The sequence below is a fragment of the Mastigoproctus giganteus genome, chromosome 6 (assembly GCF_048544385.1).
Source record: "Mastigoproctus giganteus isolate SK-2022 chromosome 6, ASM4854438v1, whole genome shotgun sequence".
Lineage (NCBI taxonomy): Eukaryota > Metazoa > Arthropoda > Arachnida > Uropygi > Thelyphonidae > Mastigoproctus > Mastigoproctus giganteus.
Window position 1 is genome coordinate 121,845,753 of NC_143580.1, and position 22,222 is coordinate 121,867,974.

At 38.7% G+C, this 22,222-nt stretch overlaps 1 protein-coding gene across 1 annotated transcript in view; it reads right to left on the bottom strand.

Annotated features, from left to right (window-relative positions):
- The window catches only part of LOC150084547 (uncharacterized), a 133,584-nt gene that overhangs the window by 17,717 nt on the left and 93,645 nt on the right, over window positions 1-22,222 (bottom strand). Inside the window, exon 4 of the mRNA XM_090375309.1 lies at window positions 2,831-2,995. Coding sequence (XP_090231435.1) covers window positions 2,991-2,995 — 5 coding nt within the window. The 3' untranslated portion in view covers window positions 2,831-2,990. The remainder of the gene's footprint in view (window positions 1-2,830; window positions 2,996-22,222) is intronic.

The following is a 22,222-nucleotide window of genomic DNA, read 5'->3' on the forward strand; positions in this document are numbered from 1 at the left end:
TCCCATTTAGAATTTGCTGTTGGTAACATCATCAGTTGGTCCCACTGTATAGAATTTAAAAACTGTTTGAGAACCCTGGAGTCACTTTTATGGAAGCAAGAACACTTCCCTTTACCCCTAATGGTAGTTACCTCTGAGTAAATCCCACATCAGCACACTGTGATCACTGCCACCTAATAGTTCCTTTATCTGCAGATTCTTAATGCACGAAGAACCAGTACTGATAATCAGAACAAGAGTGTTACTCCCTCTAGCCTTCAGAACATGCTGCTGTAGAAAACAATCATCCTTTAAATCCACAAAAGCTTTGGTAGTTTGTGAGTAACCAACCCACAAGTTAACCAGTCAATATCTGGGAAATTAAAATCCCCCATTTTAAGAGAATCTGATTTACTGGCCCACTATTTCTCTGTTCAGTTATTCATTATACTCATCAGAGTCATTTGGCCTATAACATTCTCCTATTCTTAATTTTGCTTTCCCAGTGTTTATGTCACACCAAACTGACTTGACACTGCACTGTCCATCCATGTCAATTGGCTGCACTTCCTCAGATTTTTTGCGTTTCTTAACTAATAGTATAACCCCCCCTTCCTTTCTATTCTGTCTATCCTTCCTGTACACATTGTACTCCCCAAATTCCAGTTCTGAATTCCTTATATCTGTGTGATACTGTCTCTGATATTCCAACAATATCTGCCTTTGATGTTCTGAGCAACACCTCAAATTCATCAAATTTATTTACCAAACTCCTACATGCAAGTATATATACACCTGTTCTTATTCTTAGCTATCTTAACACAGCCCATGTATTTACATGTTCTGCGATGACTTCCAGGAGTCTTTGAAATCTCCCATACCTTGTTTTCCAGCCTTTGTATAATATTAGATGGTAACATTAGACTTGTGGCTATGGTCATATTAGGCTTGTGCTTCATCCTATGGGTGCTGGTAATATTAGATTTAGTTTAGTACATGCACAGGTGGGTCCGCCTCCTCATGGCATGGACGTGTACTGGGAAGCTTGTTTGTTTGTTTGTTTGTTTGTTATTTGATTTTTAGGAGCATTAGCAACTAAGGCCATATTGCTGCGGGATATGCGGTGGTAATTCCCTGACCTTTCTGCATCCTCCGTATTTGGTGGTGATGGGCTCGAACCCTGGTCTAATGAAGAAGCGTGTGCTATGCACTGCTGCTCCTTCCCACCTGGCTACGGAGGCGGCGTACTGGGAAGCAACCTTCCCGGTTATTGCTGCCTCCTGGTAGCTAAGTGGCCAGAAACAACTAAACACTAAACAACACATACACTACGCAAACTTAGTACTACATTTATTTCTGGCCATTATACAAAGTTTTGTATATTATTGCAGAGACCCATGGCAGAGTTGAGCTAATGTTTAGGGCTGCCTTACATAAGACACAACACAACATATGTCCACATTGACTTTTTTTCTCACAAACAACTCTTCATAAATGGTTGATGTGAGTGGTCCTCTAGACACCTCAGATTACAAATTAGTGATGGTCTCTTTGCCAATGGAGCATTTTCTTTGTAGCCATTCTCAACCTCATTTGTTCAGCACAATAAGAATGCAAAATGTGATGAACTGCAAAATTTCTATTCTTTTCTTTCGTTGGATTACTGTTTTAAATCTTCTGATGTCAATGTTTGCTCAGATTGTGTCAGTGAAATTATTCTTGTAGAGATGAAATCCACACTCCGCCTTAAAATCTCATCCTTTATCTAAACCTTGAATGTCAGTTCCATCAGCATTTTATACTCCCAAGTAGCAAAGCCCAAGTTGTCATTTCTGAAAGAATGCCTCTGGCAAGCTTCAGGGGCCATATAGCCTATTAAAGCAAAGTTTCAATGTGGTTTCACTTTTATTTCCTTGCCTGTGTTCAAATGTAATAGTTCTAACAAGTTGCACCCTCCCTTCCCACGCAAGGAGTCTTTCAAATGCAAAGCATTGATGTCTCATCATTAAAATGTCCCAGAGTTCAGTGTTATGTCTAGAAGTCCACACTATCATTTGAATGTCTCAATCATGTGATTTCAACACCTATTTACTTTAAGGGCCACCTCCACTTTCAGAAGCCCCCTTAGTGAATCTCATTCAGTCCATAGTACACCCGTGGATATTCTCTAGAGTCAGTGCATGAAATCCAAATGTTGCAATATTACATATACCTTTATTGTGTTTAGGCAGTGCCAGCTAATGTTTGGTGTTCCTGCCATTATCATACAGACCACTTACTAAGGCAGCACAAAGAGCCTGCCTAGTTCAGTTGGATTTGGCACATCATGGCCTTAGCTGCCCATGTGCCATAAAAACCAAAACCAAGTTCAGTCACTAAGGTAATGCAATAAATCACCATTCAGGATTAGTCAGTAATGGAGCACATTACTGACTAATCCTGAATTATCTTTTAAGGGCACAAAAGGTGATATTGTTGTGCATGTTTTTGGAACTAATGACATTAAGAGTAAGAGATCTGCAGAACTACTATCTACTTCAATCACTAAAACTGCACAATGGGCTACCATCCCATCCAGGATCAGTCACTAAGACAGAATAATAAACCACCAACCAGAATCAGTTACTAAAGCATCATCAGCAAATGCTACTAAATGCTGACTTTAATACAATTTACAATTTGTTAAAATAGGTAACCTTTCTTAATAACAATGCAGAAATGCTTTCAGAATCATCAGCAACCTAAGTTCAAGCACCAGAAATGGTGTTTGAACTTAAATTTATTTCCTGAACAATAAAACTAAATCTGAAAATCATTGAGATATATCAACAAAAAAATTAAACTTTCTTACTGTCATTTAGAAAATTCTCAGTGTAACTTATTTGCAAAATCTCTTAACTATTCGTTGAGCATTATGGGACCCTCCAGAATACCTGTGAAGGAACACTCTCCTCATATCTGATATCACCTTCCCTGAGGTTCTAGTATCTTTTGTAGTTCATATCATCCCTTTATACTATTCGAGGAAAAAAACAGCCTTAATAAAAGATATCTCAGTAGTTTTTGTTATTATTTATAAACACAGTTTTATATAAAAAAAGTTTGGTTTGACAGGTTAATTGTTCGAAATAAAACACAAGTTTCCACAATTTCAATAATTTTTAATCATTACTAAAAGGAGATTTGTTCAAACACTTTTCCTTTTGAGATGAAATCTGATTTTTTCTTTTTGTTTTATCACCTTTTTTAATCCTCTTAAATGATTTTAGAGGTCAAAAGCTTTGGTAAATTAGTAGTAACTTTAAAATCATTAAAACTGCAAGTATACTGTTCAAGAAATTTTATAAGGATTACTGTTTACATTTAGTATATAAATAAGGAAGAATTTTCGTTATTGTGATTTTGCATACCTGTCTGGAAGATGTCATAGGACGATAAAAAGGCAAAGTATATTTTTGGTGAGAAACCATGCCTTCACAAGTAGTGAAACACAGCATGAATAGAAGCAGCATATATCTAATATTTTTGTTCTTGTTACAAGATGGTGCATGCCTTTAAAAAAAAAAAAAAAAAGGCTGCCTTAATCAAAACATGGACAAATGAAGTGCATACATTTTCCCAGTTTTTGCATGCCAAAGAGACTAATAAGCCCACAGAAATTCATCATCTGCAAACTGTGCGTGAACCAAAAGAAACAAATATGCTTCTTGAAGATGACTGTTGGATCTTGACAGCAATAACTCCACACTGTCATTTTCACACAATGATGGTTACAGCATTAAGAACGAGAGGTATTTTCTATCCAATAAAATTCTCAAAAGTGTTTGTCTTGAGCTTTCCTCTTCTGGCAATACATTTACATCTTGTGGCCTTGTTGCCATGTGGCAAAATTAATTAACTAACCAACCAACTTTTCTGACCATCTGTTTTGAGCCTTTGAAAGCTAATCTTGCAGAGAACCAAACCAGTGATGATGATGATGAGATGTTAAACTGTGCATTTAAATCTTGTTAAATGCATAGTTTGTTCAATTATTTGGCAATGTCTGCCAGGAGCAAAGATTGATGATGTTGTACAGCAAATATCATCTTTTAAGGGCACAAAATGTGATATTGTTGTGCATGTTGGAACTAATGACATTAAGAGTAAGAGATCTGCAGATTTACTCAACAAATACAGGTCAATGTTGAAAATAAAAGTCGCAAATTAGGGTTGAATGTGAAAGTGTCTGCAATTCTGCTCAGACACGATAGGAGGGAGTATATGATGAGAGCTTTATTGATCAATTCAGCCCTGGAGAGACTGTGCTTGTTGAATTTTGCTGAAGACCCGGCTGAATTTTTTTCAGCCAGGTCTGTGCTTGTTGACAGGAGAGACTGCTTTGACAGGGATGAGGTACACTTAAATAGAAAGGGTGCAAGAATATTTGCTGATGCTATCGAGGCAGTGTTAGGTGGGTCAGAAAACTGCTAGCTTGGGGGGATACACGGACTAATGGATTAACAGAAGCCGCTGGTAGAGGTAAAAGTGATTCTTGCACTACTTCTATTGAAATGCAATTGAACAGCAGCCTGGAAAGCAGGGCAATGGGAATTTCCAGGACTGCTGGGAGTCATAGTGGAACAAGTAAATACATGGGCTGTGTTAGGGTAACTAAGAGTAGAAACAGGTGCATGTATACTTGCATGTACACCAATGCTAGCAGTATAGTTAATAAATTCGATGTTGTTGTTGTTGTTTGGTTTTCTGGAGCATTAGCAACTAAGGCCATATTGCTCCGGGATATGCGGTGGTCATTCCCTGACCTTTCCGCATCCTCCGTATTTGGTGGTGACGGGCTCGAACCCCGGTCTAATCAAGAAGCATGTGCTACACACTGCTGCTCCTTCCCACCTGGCTACGGAGGCGCCTAATAAATTCGATGAGCTTGAAGTGCTAGTCAAGACATCAAAGGCAGATATTGTTGGGATATCAGAGACATGGTGTCACACAGATATAAGCAGTGCAGAACTGGCATTTGGGGATTACAATGTGTACAAAAAGGACAGGAACGGAGGAGGGGTTATGCTGTTAGTTAAGAAACACAAAATCTAAGGAAGTGCATCCAAATGATGTTGGTGGACAATGCAATGTTGAGTCTGTTTGTTGTGACATAAGCACTGGGGAAAAAAAAATGAGAGTAGGTGTGTGTTATAGGCCTAATGAATCTGATCAGTATAATGACCAATTGTGCAGAGAAATAGAGTGGGCCAGTCAATCAGAATGTCTTATAATGGGGGATTTTAACTTTCCAGATATTAACTGGAAATTGTGGGTTAGTCACTCACACTAGCAAGACTTTTTTGGATTTATTGGATGACTTTGGATTGGATGGCCGGGAGGCAACCATTAAGAATTTGCAGATAAAGGAACCACTGGGTGACAGTGATCACAATGTACTGATGTGGGAATTACTAAAAGATGTAAACTGCCATCAAGGCTAAAGGGAAGGGCTATTGCTTTCATAAAGGTGACTACAAGTAGGTCTCAGACAGTTTTTAAATTTTGTACAGTGGGATCAACTGATGATGTTACCAACATTGAATTCTAAATGCGAAACCTTCAGGGACTTAATTTTGGAGGCTACTAGGCTTTTCATTCCAACTAAGAAATACTGTTCAATGCTTAGGCCTAAATGAATGTCAGATGAACTAATGAGGCTTGTGGCAGAGAAGAAAATTGTATGGGATGCATATAAAGTATCAGGTGACACAGAAGATTATGGTAGATATAAACTAGTCTGTAATCAAGTCACAAAGAGGTTAGGCAGGTGAAGGCAGATTACGACAAATCCTTGGAAGGATGCAAAGAGTTCTTTACTTATGTAAACTCCAGAAGGAAAGGGATGAATCAGATTGGACCACTTAACATAGATGGGTTGACTATTGATGATCATACTCAGGTAGCTGATAAACGGAATGAGAATTATTCAATGAGGGGAATGCCAGAACTTTATCAAACTCTAACAGGGAGCTAAGTGATTTTGTAATAACTGAGAGCAAAGTGGAGGAGAAATTGTTGAAGTTAAACATAAGGAAGGCACCTGGGATGCAAACCCTTAGCTATAATTATGAGAGATTCCTTGGACTCAGGGGAGGTCACCATGGACTGGAGGTGTGCAAATGTATCACCAATTCACAAAAGGGATTCAAGAGGCGACACAATTAACTATAGACCAGTTAGTTTAACTTGTGTTCCAAGGAAAAGAATGGAATCACTGGTTAAAGAAGCATTGCAGGATCATCTAGACAAGACTGCAGTAACAGTTAAGACACAGCATGGGTTTGTTAAAGGGAGGTCTTGTCTGACCAATTTGATTGGATACTATGATGTGGTCACAAAGGAACTGAATGCCAAAAATAATTTTGATATCATATACTTGGATTTCAGGAAAGCTTTTGATACTGTTGCACATGGATAAAGGGATGGTTAGGTGGGAGGCAACATAGAGTGTGTAATCAATGGACACTGCTCTTTGTGGACAAATGTTATTAGTGGAGTCCTCCAGGATTCGGTGCTGGGGCCATTGTTGTGTTGTGTATTCATCAATGATATTGATGAAGGTATATCCGCATTAATGTCCAAGTTTGCAGATGATACAAAGGTTGGCAGGGTTGGTAACAACAGTAAAGAGAGTATGCTACTCCAACTGGATCTAGATAAGTTGGGCAAATGGGCTGAGAAGTGGTAACTGAAGTTTAACATTAACAAATGCAAAGTACTGCATATGGGTAGCAATAACTAAAGAGAAACCTATCAGCTGTGTGGTATTACACTCAGGGAAGTGGAAAGTGAAAAAAGACCTGGGGTAAATGTGCAGTCAAATATGAAGTTTGCTGTGCAGTGCAGTGCAGATGGGCTGCCAGGGCAGGTCATGGAGTCTTGTCAATGACATATAGGAATTTTTCTAGCAGGGACAGGGACGTGATTATCCCATTATACCAGGCAATGGTCAGGCCACACATATGTACAGGTCTGGAGGCCTCATTTTAGGAAGGATGTAGAGTTGCTAGAACGAGTACAAAGAAGGGCAACAATATTGATGAGGGGAACAAAGGGGTGCTCTTACGAAGAAAGGCTTAAGTTCTGCAAATTGCAGCACCTGGAGAGTAGGCACTTGCGAGGTGATCTGATTGAGGTGTATAAGGCTTTGAATGGGTTGAGCAAGCTGAATGCTGATGGGATTCTCCCTCTTGCTCAGATTAAGAATCTGAGGGGGCACAGATTCAAATTGAGGAAAGACTTGTAGAATAGATGCGCGGAAATTTGCCTTTAGCCAGCGGATAGTTGATTGGTGGAACAGACTTCCATCTTTTGTTGTGGAAGTTGATAGCCTAAATAAACTTAAGGCTGAGCTGGACAGGCATTTGGAACAAATGGAGGGGTGAAATGGGAGGGTTTTTTTTTTTTGGCTGATGCTGCATAAGCTTGCTTTCTTGTCTCCTATGCCTCTACTAATGCTAATTAATAAAGGTATGTTCTTGAATTTTATAACAGAAGTATGATTTCATTTGTAACATGGTGGGAAAATGTTCAAACACGATGATGACGACTGTCAAAAAAGAAGTGCACTATCATGCCTACATTTATGTGTTGTTTCTTTGTACTGGGATTGAATTGTTCTTTTTTTCACCAAAAAAAAAAAAAAAAAAAATTAAAACATTGTCAACCTATTGCAGAGAGTATTTGTTTACTGTTCATTATTTTAATTCTGTTTCAGGAAATCCTATAGTCTGCAACTGTTCTCTTTTGTGGGCTCTTGACCCAAAGGTTCACTCTATATTCACAGAGCTAACTTGTGCTTCACCATTGCCATTAAAAGGGAAATTACTTAGGAACCTTCAGAAAAATGAATTAGGGTGTTCACCTGAAGGAAAGGAATAAAAGTTTCAGTATATCAACAAATAAAATTAAAACAAAGTGAGCTTAGATACTATCAAAATATTTATCTTTGATTTTATGTAAAACAATAAAAATAAAGTGCAAATTTCTGTAAACCGGGAACCATGTAACTAAAATTATTTTGTTATTTGGTTTTTTTTTAGGAGCATTAGCAACTAAGGCCATATTGCTCCAGGAATATGCTGTAGTCATTCCCTGACCTTTCCGCATCCTCTGTATTTGGTGGTGACGGGCTTAAACCCCGGTCAAATCAAGAAGCATGTGCTATGCATTGCTGCTCCTTCCCACCTGGCTACGGAGGCACCAAGTGTAACTAAAAATAAACTCATCTTTGATATTCATCAGAGATATATTTGTCATCTTTAATATTTGTTACTTCAACCTATATTAAAATATCTCTTTATTTCCATTTGGCAATTACACATAGATGAGAAGCTGACATTTTGTGGTATATTCTTACCACTTCATCAGTGATTTCTGTCATTGTTACTTCACTATTATATATATCGGAAAGGCCAAAGGTCTAACTTATAAATACAGCCACTCCCAGAGGTGTATTGCTAAAATAAAATAGTACTGGAATGCTCTTTATAACTATTAAATAAAAATTTCAAAAATAAAAAACAAAGACAAAAAATTTAAAAAATCAGAAAAAAAAAAAAACAACTCCAAAATAATATAAAAAGTACTGTTCAGAAGAATCTTAGAAATTCCCATACAGGATCGATTACATATTCTTGTGACTGCCCTTTTTGTTTGTTGGTCAACAGCAGAACGACGAGACCGCAACCAAGTTCGGACATAAAAATTTGGATTCCATAATTCTAATGGTGGACTGTGTAGTAGTAGTAGCAGTAGTGGCAACTGATGCAAGAAAGCAAATGTATGAGCTTATGCAGCATCAGCCAAAAAAAAAAAAAAAATCACACCATTCCCTACAAATGCCTGTCCAGTTCCTCCTTAAATTTATTCAACCTATCAACTTCCACAACGACAGATGGAAGACGGATTTGTTCCGGCAATTAACCACCCGCTGGCTAAAGGCAAATTTCTGCACATCTGTTCTACATCTGTCTTTTCTTAATTTGAATTTATGCCCCCTTAGGTTTGTAATCTGAAAAAGTGGAAGGATCCCATCAGAATTCAGCGTGCTCAACCCATTCAAGGCCTTATATACCTCAATCAGATCACCGCTCAGGTGCCTAGTCTCCAGCCACTGCAATTTGCAGAACTTAAGTCTCTCTTGGTAAGAGGATCCCTTCATTCCCCTCACCAATCTTGTTGCCCTTCTCTGTACACGCTCAAGTAAATCTACATCCTTTCTAAAATGAGGCCTCCAGACCTGTACACAGTACTCAAGGCGTGGCCTGACCATTGCCTTATACAGAGGGATAATCACCTCCTTTTCCCTGCTAGCAAAATTCCTATATATCATTGACAAAACCCCATGACCTGCCCTGGCAGCCTGTCTGCATTACTCAGAAAACTTCATATCTGCCTGCACAATTACTCCCAGGTCTTTTTCATTTTCTACCACCTTAAGTGTAGTACCACACAGTTGGTACATTTCTCTGGGGTTAATTCTACCCATATGCAGTACTTTGCATTTGTCAAGGTTAAACTTCAGTTGCCACTTCTTAGCCCATCTGCCCAAATTATCCAGATCCTGTTGCAGTAGCACACTGCCATTACTATCATTAACAACCCTGCCAACCTTTGTATCATCTGCAAACTTCGACATTAAGCCTGATATACCTTCATCAATATCATTGATAAATATACAAAACAACAGTGGACCCAACACCGAACCCTGTGGAACTCCACTAATAACATTAGTCCAAGAAGAGCAACACCCATTGATTACCACCCTCTATCTTCTTGCACTTAACCATCCTTTTATCCATTGTAGCAACTTACCCTTAATACCATTCTGCTCCAATTTGTACAATAGTCTTCCATGCGCAACAGTGTCAAAAGCTTTCCTGAAATCCAAATATATGATATCAAAATTATTTTTTGCATCCAGTTCCTTTGTAACCACATCATAATAACCTACCAAATTTGTCAGACAAGACTTTCCCTTAACAAACCCATGCTGTGTCTGAATTATTGCTGCAGTCTTGTCTAGATGATCCTGCAATGCATCTTTAACCAGCGACTCCATTATTTTACCCGGAACAGAAGTTAAACTAACTGGTCCGTAATTACCCGTGGACCCTTCGATCCCCCTTTGTGAATTGGGGATACAGGGGATACATTTGCACATCTCCAGTCCGTGGGGACCTCCCCGAGTCCAAGGATGCTCTCATAATTATGGCTAAGGGTTTGCTTAGTTGCTTTGCCGCCTCCTTTAATATAACTGGATAGATCCCATCCACCCTAGGTGCTTTTCTTACATTTAACTTCAACAATTTCTCTTCCACTTTGCTCTCAGTTATTACAAAATCATTAAGTATCTTGCTACAATTTGATAACCTTCTGCCATTTTCAAACCTTAATAATTCCTCACGTGTGAATGTAGATGCAAAATACTCATTCAGTTTGTTTGCTATCTGAGCAGGATCATCAACAGTCGAACCATCGATGTCAAGTGGACCAATCAGATTCATCCCCTTCCTTTTAGAGTTTATATAAGTAAAGAAATCCTTGCTGTTTTTCTTAGCATCTTTTGCCAAGGATTTCTCGTAATCTGCCTTCGCCTGCAGAACCTCCTTTGTGACCTGATTACAGATTAACTTATATCTGCCATTGGCTTCTGAGTTGCTTGATAATTTATATGCATCCCATGCATTTTTCTTCTCTGTTACGAGTCTCATTAGTTCATTTGACAACCATTTAGGCCTAAACCTTGAACAATATTTCTTAATAGGTATGAAACTTTTAGTAGCTTCCACGATTAATTCCTTGAATGCTTTCCACTTAGAATTTACTGTTGGTAACATTGTCAGTTGATCCCACTGTACAGAATTCAAAAACTATCGGAGACCACTGTACTCGCCTTTACGGAAGCAAAAACCCTTTCCTTTACCCCTGATGGTAATTAAATCTTTAAGTAAATCCCACGTCAGTACACTGTGATCACTGCCACCTAGTGGTTCTTTTATCTGCAAATTCCTAATACATGAATGATCACTGCTGATAACCAGATCAAGAGTATTACTTTCTCTGGTTGCCTCTCGAACATGCTGCTGCAGAAAACAATCATCCAATAAATCCACAAAAGTCTGACTAGTGTGTGAGTGCCCAACCCACAAGTTCCAGTCAATATCTGGGAAGTTAAAATCCCCCATTATAAGACATTCCGATTTACTAGCCCACTCTATTTCTCTGTACAATTGTTCATTGTACTGATTCAAGTCATTAGGCCTATAACACACTCCTACTCTAATTTTTGCTTTCGTAGTGCTTATGTCACACCAAACTGACACAGTGCACTGTTCATCTATATCAACTGGATGCACTTCTTTTGATTTTATGTTTTTCTTTATTAGTTGACCAACCATTGAAAAATCACCAAAACTGTTAAATAGAAATGTCCAATCATTTTTTTTTTTGTGCTGCAAGACCTTCCTGACAAGGATATTTCAACCAATAATGACAAAGTCATTGAGACCATTGTAGACAGTACCTATGCCCTTGCACCTATTGTAAAACAAGAAAAACCAGCCAGAATATCAAAAACAACCATAAAATGGTTGTTTTTGATATATTTGTCATCTTTAATATTTGTTACTTCAAACTATATTAAAATATCTCTTTATTTCCATTTGGCAATTACAGATAGATTTATTCCGTAAGAATAAATGGAGGTATCGTGAAAATATCATAATGTGAACCCAATAACACATTAGGTTTTTTTTTTTTTTTTTTGTAATTTGTTCCAAGTCCTTTTGCTACATTACTAAGCTATTTATCTCTCTAAAAGGTCATATTTATAATTGAAATTGCACTACCTTTTCATTGTTATCATATGTTCTGTTATAATAATCAATTTTGAACGCTTCTGTGATATTTTTATACAGCACGTTTCTGGAGGTCGCGACCAAAAAATAATAAAAACAATTGGTACTTTCAGGTTTATTGGGCTTTTCTGTTAGTGCAATCAATTATAAACAGGTAGTAAATTCGATCTTATTGCATTTGCGATAATACCAATAACTGCAATTCTGTGGGTTTTTATGCTATTATGGTGAAATGTGTTCCCCTTCACTGAAATCTTCAATAATATAAAAAACAAATTTTCAGAAACTTCTCTTCATTCCTATTTACGTATTACAATGGTGAAGGGAAAGGGACTAATGGAAAGTGCAAGGGCTGGCAGTGCCAGGAAACAAAACAAAATTGATTTAGAAATGAAGATGATTAATTCAGAGGTACGAAGCAGGACAAAGTTTGTCATCTATTGCACGGAATTAGGTTGTTGTTGTTGTTATTTGGTTTTTAGGAGCATTAGCAAATAAAGCCATATTGCTCCGGGGATATGCGGTGGTCATTCCCTGACCTTTCCACATCCACCATATTTGGTGGTCACAGGCTCGAACCCCAGTCTAATCAAGATGCGTGTGCTATGCACTGCCTCTCCTGCCCACCTGGCTACGGAGGCACCCCGGAATTAGGTCTCGGTGTTTCGATGGTAAATACTATTTTAAAGGATCAACGTACTTAAGATCAACAGTGATCAAAAAACAGCCTTCAGGTTCTATATCAAAGATGTAACAGCTGTTAATAATATGGATGGAAAATCAGATTCAGAAGCAAGTGCCCCTGAGTCTAATGACCATTCAAGCAAAAGCAACAAGTATTTATGAAGATATTAAGAAGTACAGCAAACTCCAACCCAAGTTTGTGGCAAGCAACGGGTGGTTTAATAGGTTCGAGCATCGCACTGGTTTCCACAATGTAAAAGAAGTCGCCAGTGCCGATTCTGTAGCTGCAGAGAAATTTTGTGATGTGTTGGAAAAAATTATTGATTCAACGCAGCAAATTTTTAACGTTGACGAAACTGCTGTGTATTGGAAAAAAATGCTGGATCAAACATACATTGCCAAAGATGAAAATACAATGCCAGGTTTCAAGGCATCAAAAGATAGGGCCACACTCTTGCTTGGGGCTAATGCAATGGAAGATTACAGATTAATACCACTGCTTGTGTACCATTTTGGAAATCTGCGTGCATTTAAGGGCATCAATAAAGTCACCCTACCTGTGCATTTTCGATCGAACCAGAGAGCATGAATAATAATATCTCTCTTTGAGGATTGGTTTAAATGTTGCTTCATTCCCGAGGTTCAAAAATATTGTAAAGACAACGACGTTCCTTTCAAGATTTTGCTTCTATCAGATAATGCTTCTGGACATCCTAGATGATTTCAATTAGAATGTGAGAGTCATATCTCTACCACCAAACACTACTTCACTCATCCAACCTATGGATCAGGGTGTTATTTCGAATTTAAAAGCATATTTTTCACGCATAACATTTGCTCAGGCATTGTCTGCAGTAGTGGAGGAGAAATTGTTGAAGATAAACACAAGAAAGGCACCCGGGGTGGATGGGATCTATCCAGTTATATTAAAGGAGGCAGCAGAGGAAGTAAGCAAACCCTTCACCATAATTATGAGAGCTTCCTTGGACTCAGGGGAGGTACCCACAGACTGGAGATGTGAAAATGTGACCCCCAATTCACAAAGGAGGATCAAAGGCTGACACAAGCAATTATAGACCTGTGAGTTTAACTTCTGTTCCAGGAAAATTAATGGAGGCACTAGTTAAAGAAGCACTGCAGGATCATTTAGACAAGACTTCAGTTATAGCTCGGACACAGCATGGTTTTGTTAAGTGGAAGTCTTGCCTGACCAATTTGATTGGATACTATGATGCAGTCACAAAGGAACTGGATGCAGGGAATAACTTTGATATTATATACTTGGATCTTAGAAAGGCTTTTGATACTGTTGCACATGGAAGACTGCTGCACAAATTGGAGCAGTGTGACATTGGAGGCAAATTGCTGCTGTGGATAAAGGGGTGGCTGAGGGGGAGAAGACAGAGTGGTAATCAATGGACACCACTCGTCGTGGACTAATGTTATTAGTGGAGTCCCTCAGGGCTCAGTGTTGGGTCCATTATTGTTTTCTGTATTCATAAATGATACTGATGATGGTATATCAAGCTTAATGTCGAAGTTTGCAGACGATACAAAGGTAGGCAGGGTTGTCAAGGACACTGCTGACACGATGCTGCTGCAACAGGATCTGGAAAGGTTGAGCAGATGGGCTGAGAGGTGGCAAATGAAGTTTAACATTGACAAATGTAAAATACTACATATGGGAAACACCAACCCCAGAGCAACGTATAAACTCTGTGGTACTACACTGACAGTGGTAGAGAATGAAATGGACCTGGGGGTGGTGGTGCAGGCAGATATGAAGTTCTCTGAGCAGTGCAGACGGGTTGCAAGAGTAGCTCATGGTGTATTGTCAATGATATATAGGAATTTTTCTAGCAGGGATAAGGAGGTGATTATTCCCTTGTATAAGGCAATGGTCAGGCCACACCTAGAGTACTGTATACAGGTCTGGAGGCCTCATTTCAAGAAGAATGTAGAGCTGCTGGAACGAATACAGAGAAGGGCAACAAGATTAGTGAATGGAACAAAGGGGTGCTCTTACGAAGAAAGGCTTAAGTTTTGCAAATTACAGTGTCTGGAGACTAGGCACCAGCGAGGTGATCTGATAGAGATGTATAAAGCACTGAATGGTTTGAGCATGCTCAATGCTGATGGGATTCTTCCTCTCGCTCAGAATAATCACCTGAGAGGGCATAAATTCAAATTGAGGAAAGAGAGATGTAGGATAGACGTGTGGAAATTTGCCTTTAGCCAGCGAGTGGTTGGTTGGTGGAACAGACTTCCATCCCTTGTCATGGAAGTTGATAGCCTAAATAAGTTTAAGACTCAGCTGGACAGGTATTTTGAACGAACAGAGGGGTGAAGTGGAAGTGTTTTTTTTTTTTTTTTTTGGCTGATGCTGCATAAGCTTGCTTTCTTGCATCAAATGCCTCTACTAATGCTAGACAATGAGAAAAATTTTATGTTAAGAGACTTTGAAATCTTACAATATTTATCATGCCATCTGAAACATTAATAAGGCCTGGGTGGAAATTACAAAAAGTTGTTAAATGGCACTATTGTTATTTGGTTTTTAGGAGCATTAGCAACTAAGGCCATATTGCTCTGGGGATATGCAGTGGTCATTCCCTGACCTTTCCGCATCCTCCGTATTTGGTGGTCACGGGCTCGAACCCTGGTCTAAACAAGAAGCATGTGCTACGCACTGCTGCTCCTGCCCACCTGGCTATGGAGGCACCCGTTAAATGGCGCATGGAAGAAAATATTCCCATGGCACATAAAAGGCTTCGAAGGATTTGAAAAAGACGAATCATATGAAGAGATTACAGATAAGACTGTAAAGGCTGCAGAGCTACTTCAGTTGGAGGTTGATGCTAAAGACGTGGAGGAGTTAATAAAGTAAGGGGAGAAGGAATTATCTAATGAAGAACTTACTGCCTTGCATGCAGTGGTAGTGAAAGAAGAAAATGTTGACGAAGCTCAAGATGAACCAAATGAGGAGCTGAGATGCTTCATCACCAGAGGGATGGCAATGGCATTTCATGAAATTGCATTGGCAATGGCGAGGTTTGAGATGATGGATCCTGACAGCAAAAGATTCTTAAAAGTTAACAGAGGGGTGAATGATATGTTTGCTTGCTACAAAGAAATCTATGATGAAAAGAAAAAAGCCACCGTCCAGTCATCCATTAATATGTTCTTTCATAAGCGACTGAGCGGCTGACCCCTTCTAAATCTCCACAGCGGTGTACTTATCAGCTGAAGACATCGATTCTGTCAACGATGCTCGAGAGGTAAAACTTACTGACGTTATGCCTGTCTCCTCTCTTTTTTTTTTGTAATTTTATAATTTTGAAATTTTTTTAAATTGCACACTTTTGTAATTTTTCCTGCACATGAGATAAAAAATTGAATAAATACAATAAATATTTCTATTTACATGTTTGATAAACATTTCTTTTTTGATTCAATCAATTCAGTGAGCACAGTTGCGAGTGCTGCACGGAAAATAATCTGAAGTTTTAAAATTCTCTGTCCTAACCAAATGCAAACCAATCTACACTTAAGAATTCTGGATATACTGGTAGGTAGTCTATGAGTATCATCTCCTTAGAACAAGGTAAATACTCTTTACTCTTTATTGCAACGCGGTGAGAAAAATTTTATTGTTGCACAATGAGTAAAATGGCTGTATAGGGCTTGTACCACACCCTTTACAGCCAGAAGGCCATGAGTATTCCTGCTGTGGCCAAAACAGCAAGGATAACTTGACTATCACACTGCATGCGATGATGCTAACCAGAAGCATCCCTGAACCATGATTCCAGGAATGCAATTTCTGTAAATTCCCAACTCCATCACTCAGAACAATGCCCCCCTCTCTGTAAGGGCAAAGGGAGTTAGCCTTTTACCATAAAAAAATTCAAAATATGTTAAATCACTGAAACAAAAGGGAAGTATCCACAAAAGAAGCATATGCTGTTAAGCACAATGCCTCTTTTGTGCAGAATCTAGTAATCATATCAGTAAAATCTAGTAATAATGAAAATGATAACAATAAATTATGATAATAAAATAATGAATTGACAAATTGTTACTCAAACTGAAAACAATTATGACTAAAAATATCATTTTCATTCATCCACAATGTTGAATGAAAATAATGAAGTTATAAAGGAATTTTTGGAATTTAATTTTTCAGTTATGTTGCACTGAGGGGCATGTTGTATAAATGATACTGTTCTTCAGTCTTAGATAAATGTCATCAAGGATATAGCACAAGCCCAGTAAATGTCTGCTCAGTTCTCTGCTGAATGATAGGTACCAAAATTAACACTAAGTTTCTTCATCTTTGTGAGGACGATGCTGCCACAATTTAAAAAGCTCTTTTTTCCTTTCAACACAGGGTGTATTGTTGAAGCGTTCAATAATTTGCTTTTGTTATCACAGACTTTTTTTATCCCCTTCTCTCAATATCTGATCAGTTCTGTCTTAATCAACACATTCATTCTGCATCCACCTGAGGATCATCCCTTTTCCACAGCTTTGCCATTACTTTTACAAAACACCGAGGTGGTTTTGAGTGATCCTCTCTCATGACCGTTTCATAAGGCACTGAAGAAACAAAACAGTATTACACCACATGGCTTTTGAATTACTCTATGGTTATAAAGTTTTTTCCCACTTTTAAACATTAACTCAAATTACAGTTTGCAAAAAAAGCTTTTTTTGCATTGTAACTAGTATATATATGTGAGGGTTTTTTTTTTTTTTTTTTTTTTAAAGATATAAAAAAAATTCAAAATTTTAACACTTGAGGATGCACAAGCTGATTAAATTGAGAAAAATAACAAATGTCAATTTTTCACCAGTCTTTATTGGCAGTCATATCTCCAGAGACACCTTCAAAATTTGTGATGGAATTTTCAATATCTCCTGACGAATTATGTCCTTCAAATCTGACAGAGTTTTGCTCCTCTTTGAATTGCTTGTTGTGATGTCCATCGATAACCACTTCTAGGCTGGGAGTTAGGTAGCCTTCAAAATGCCTTATGATATTTAATACAGTTCTTCTGAAAATAAGGCAGCTTTGAGATATTTTTCTGCCTTTTATAAACCCTGAACACTGCAATACCACAGTCATTGTAACGAAACAGGCCTACGCGCTCTGGATTCATTGAGGAATTTATTGTAGCTTAAACACAGAGCGTACAGATAAAGCAGAAATATATGAGCTTTCGGCTATATGGTAGCCTTCGTCAGAATTAAAATACATGAATGGCAGTTGGAATGAAGATGTGCACTGCCAGGTGCGTGAGACGCGAGGTTTAATTGTTTGTTGACGTCTGTGGCTGTGACGCATGATGACGTGGCCAGCGCTTGTCCAATGACAGAACTACTGACTCTGTGATCGGGTTGACTTGGTAACCACTGTTCCTGTTTAAGGATTTATCCGAAGATTTTATATTTAATGATTCCAACCAGGTACGCTTTAGGTAATGGTGGGATCTGTCTAATTCCACGGACTTCGTATTGAACCTAAGCAGCAAACAGTTATCTGCGGACCAAGTAAACTTATTGACTCTTGGCATGACGTTTGCCGTTCTTCCTAAGCACCCGCCGATCACCGACATCGCCTTAGGTGTGGAAGCCAGCTTATCACGCCTCCCAGAAGATGTAGCCAACACAATCCGCTTGAAGACTGCAGCAGTTCTACACCGTGCTCGCCCCGTCTCTTCTAACCTCAACCGTACACAGTTCTCTGCCCTCAAGGCATTGAAACAGGATTCGTCCATCGTCATTCTACCGGCAGACAAAGGCCGCCGTACGGTTGTAATGGATCACACTGATTACATGGCGAAAGCGCTACTACTTTTACGGGATACTACTGTATACAAACCCCTGACCATCAACCCCAACAGAGTTTTAGAACGATGGGAATCAGAGGTGAATATCCTCGTCAACAGTTGGCTGAAACAAGGGAAGATCACACAGTCAACCCGTAATCACCTCCGTGCTTCCGGATGTCAGATCCCACGGTTTTACGGCCTACCGAAAGTGCACAAAGAAGACACACCACTGAGACCAATTGTATCCTGCTGTGGATCACCGACTTACGAGCTGTCTAAATTTGTCTCGAGACTTCTTTCTCCTCTGGTTGGCAAGACCACCCACACCGTTTCCAACAGTGTTGAATTCATAAAGAGGATTCGCACTGTATCCATCTCGCAGAATCAAGTTATGGCATCGTTCGACGTCATATCGCTCTTTACCTCCATCCCTGTGGAACTTGCCATTTCTTGTGCAAAACAACTCTTGGACAATGATAGAACCCTCAACGAAAGAACTGGTCTCACACCCGATGACATTTCCACCGCCCTCAGACTGTGCTTAACAGGGGGTGTGATCATATTTAATGACTCAGTCTACCAGCAGATACATGGCACGGCCATGGGTTCCCCGGTCAGCTCAGTCACAGCAAACATCGTGATGGAGGAGTTAGAGGGACGTGCGTTTGCACACGCACCTGATCACATCGCCTTTTGGTGTCGCTATGTTGACGATGTGTTCGTGGTCATCCCTAGAGACTCAGGTCAGCGACTTCTATCATACCTCAACTCACTATCGCCCTTCATAAAATTCACGATTGAGCTGGAGTCGAACAACTCTTTACCATACTTAGACACACTTGTCCGACGTGAAGGCACATACCTGAGGACTACAGTTTATCGTAAGCCCATGTGTGCTGGCCAGTTTACCAACTTCCGGTCAGCACACGCGCGAGGCCACCTCCTCTCCACGGCCCGAACCTTGCTTACTCGCGCCTGGACACACTCCAGCTCCGCTGATGAAAGACGCAAAGAGGTCACTAGGGTCAAAGTAGACCTTACGAGGTGTGGCTACCCCATTGACGTCCTCGACAGGTGTGATCTACAGACACGTGACATCGTGACGACCAGCTACAACACCAACAGTGACGAGCCATCCACAAGGGCATTCATCCCATACTACCCCAACCTGTCACAACAGATCGGCAGAATCCTGAGAACGCACGGAATAAAGTGCATCCAGCTCCCAGGCAGGAAACTGCATTCTTTCATTTCCAACGTGAAAACACCTGTCCCCACCCTTCTGCAGAGCGGTTTAGTCTACCGCATCTCTTGCCATGACTGCACTAGCTGCTACTTCGGAGAGACTGGACGTCGACTCGAGAAACGTCTCTCGGAGCACAAAAGAGCGATCCGTTTAGCGGATATAGAACACTCAGCTATCGCCGAACATGTCTGGACAACCCACCACGACATCGACCCACACCGCGATGTCGTGGTGGTAGACAGATCCCACCATTACCTAAAGCGTACCTGGTTGGAATCATTAAATATAAAATCTTCGGATAAATCCTTAAACAGGAACAGTGGTTACCAAGTCAACCCGATCACAGAGTCAGTAGTTCTGTCATTGGACAAGCGCTGGCCACGTCATCATGCGTCACAGCCACAGACGTCAACAAACAATTAAACCTCGCGTCTCACGCACCTGGCAGTGCACATCTTCATTCCAACTGCCATTCATGTATTTTAATTCTGACGAAGGCTACCATATAGCCGAAAGCTCATATATTTCTGCTTTATCTGTACGCTCTGTGTTTAAGCTACAATAAATTCCTCACAGTCATTGTTGTAATAAATTTATTAAAAGTGCATTATCTTTAGGAAACATTTCAAAATGAACTTGACTAGAACTTGGTTACTTACATTAGTGTTACAGTTTCGAACTTTTTATCTTGATGATGAAGAATAAGACCATGATGAGCTAATTTGTTTATTGAGTTAATAATTCACTTAGGCTCCTGGTGGTCAAATTTTGAACTGATTTTTATTATTATTAAAAAAAAAAAAAAACATTTATATACTAATTAGAATGAAAAAAACGTTTTCCAATGATGTATTGTTTTTGAGTTATTAATTTTTAAAAGTAGGAAAAGATTTTATCTAATCAGAAAAAAATCCTATCAGATCTCCATCCATCACTTTAATATGATGGACAGAGGTTTACGTTAACAGTCGCTTTAAATTTATGTCTCCTCATGTGTTGGCCGAGAAAGAGTAAGAATGCCATCAGCATTCAGTTTACTTAATCCGTTTAATGCCATAACCCAAGCCTTGACTTAGCCATAAGATGACCCACCATACTGGCTACTACTTCTCACACATTGAAAATGACAATGTCTGATGCATTTTAACACTCTTTTAATAGTGGAATACAAAGTACTACTTAATGAAATCTGTAGCCTGAGCAGTTATTTCATTATTTAATTTACTTGGAAGATTTCCCTGTACAGAATATGTTCCAAGTGATAACTTTAGCAGAACTTAGCAGCCACTTATGAAGGTCTGCCAATTTATCTGTAATTCACAAGAATATGTGAATTGTAAACTTCTATTTAGTTTACAATTCACAGTTGTAAATTCCTCGACCATCCAGAGTACTAACATTTTATTTATGTAAGAGCTTGCTGGATAAAAGCTGTTGACTGACAACAAGAAGTTATGGTGGGCAGTGTGTAATTAAATCTACTTAATGAAATCGTCACCTGATCGTCGCTGATCAATGGAATGGGATACTTAAAATCCTCTCTGATATATGAATTAAAGTTTACGGTTAAGAAACACTGGATAACCAATGTTCTACTGTATTTTTAAAATTATCCTCATGCTATGTTAATAATTAAAACTTTCCCAGATTGCAACTGTTGCAATCTGGGCAAGTTTATTTTTTATTTATTTTTTTTTTTTTCTTTCTTTCTTTATTTATTTTTATATTTTGTTCACTGATTAATAAAATAAATGTAAAAAATTGTTCACAAATTAATAAAAGAAATGAAATAAAATCTATCTTTATCAATAAGGTAACCATTTTCCCATGTATTTGTAATTATCAGACTGTATCAACTAACTCTCCTGTTAACCAATTGTCCTGTCAAATAATTGACCTATTCACCAGTTATAAATCAACCTGCTGTCCAGTCAATCATATGTTGAGCCTGATCAAGAGTGCCTGGACAACTCTGGAATTTGAGATAAATAAACCATACTGGCTAAGTGTCTGAAATAGGTATAAAAGAAACTGTGTTCATGCTAGATCAACAAAGTAAATGGATGGGTTAAAGCACTGAGTTAGAAATTATTTTTACAGACAGAATTTATTTATTTGGCATCTCAGTTTTTCATTACCAAAGTATAAATATAATTTACAGAAAAAAAAAAAAATCCATTATTACATATTATATTTTATTTTTAATTTTCCTATGCTTTATCAAAAATTTCAAAACCATCTAGGTTTTTCTGTAGCCCAGAACAGATAAGCTGAAAATTGCTGCCAAGATCAACAACCGTTGAGTTTGGCAGCCAGGTTAACCAATGTGAGTAATTCTTAGAGGGCATTTCACAGCAAGAACCTAAATATTTTATGACATGTTTGCATTGAAAGACTGGCAGTTAGCTGAAAACATAACCTTCACTTAAAATTAAACTGCTAAGTTTTAAGTAATTGATCCTACAGATGCACTATGTTCCTTCTTTTGCAATCCTACCCATTCATGTCATGTAATTAATTTGTATATCACAGTACCAAGACTATTGAATCTATTTATAGTGGATGGAAAACCAAAA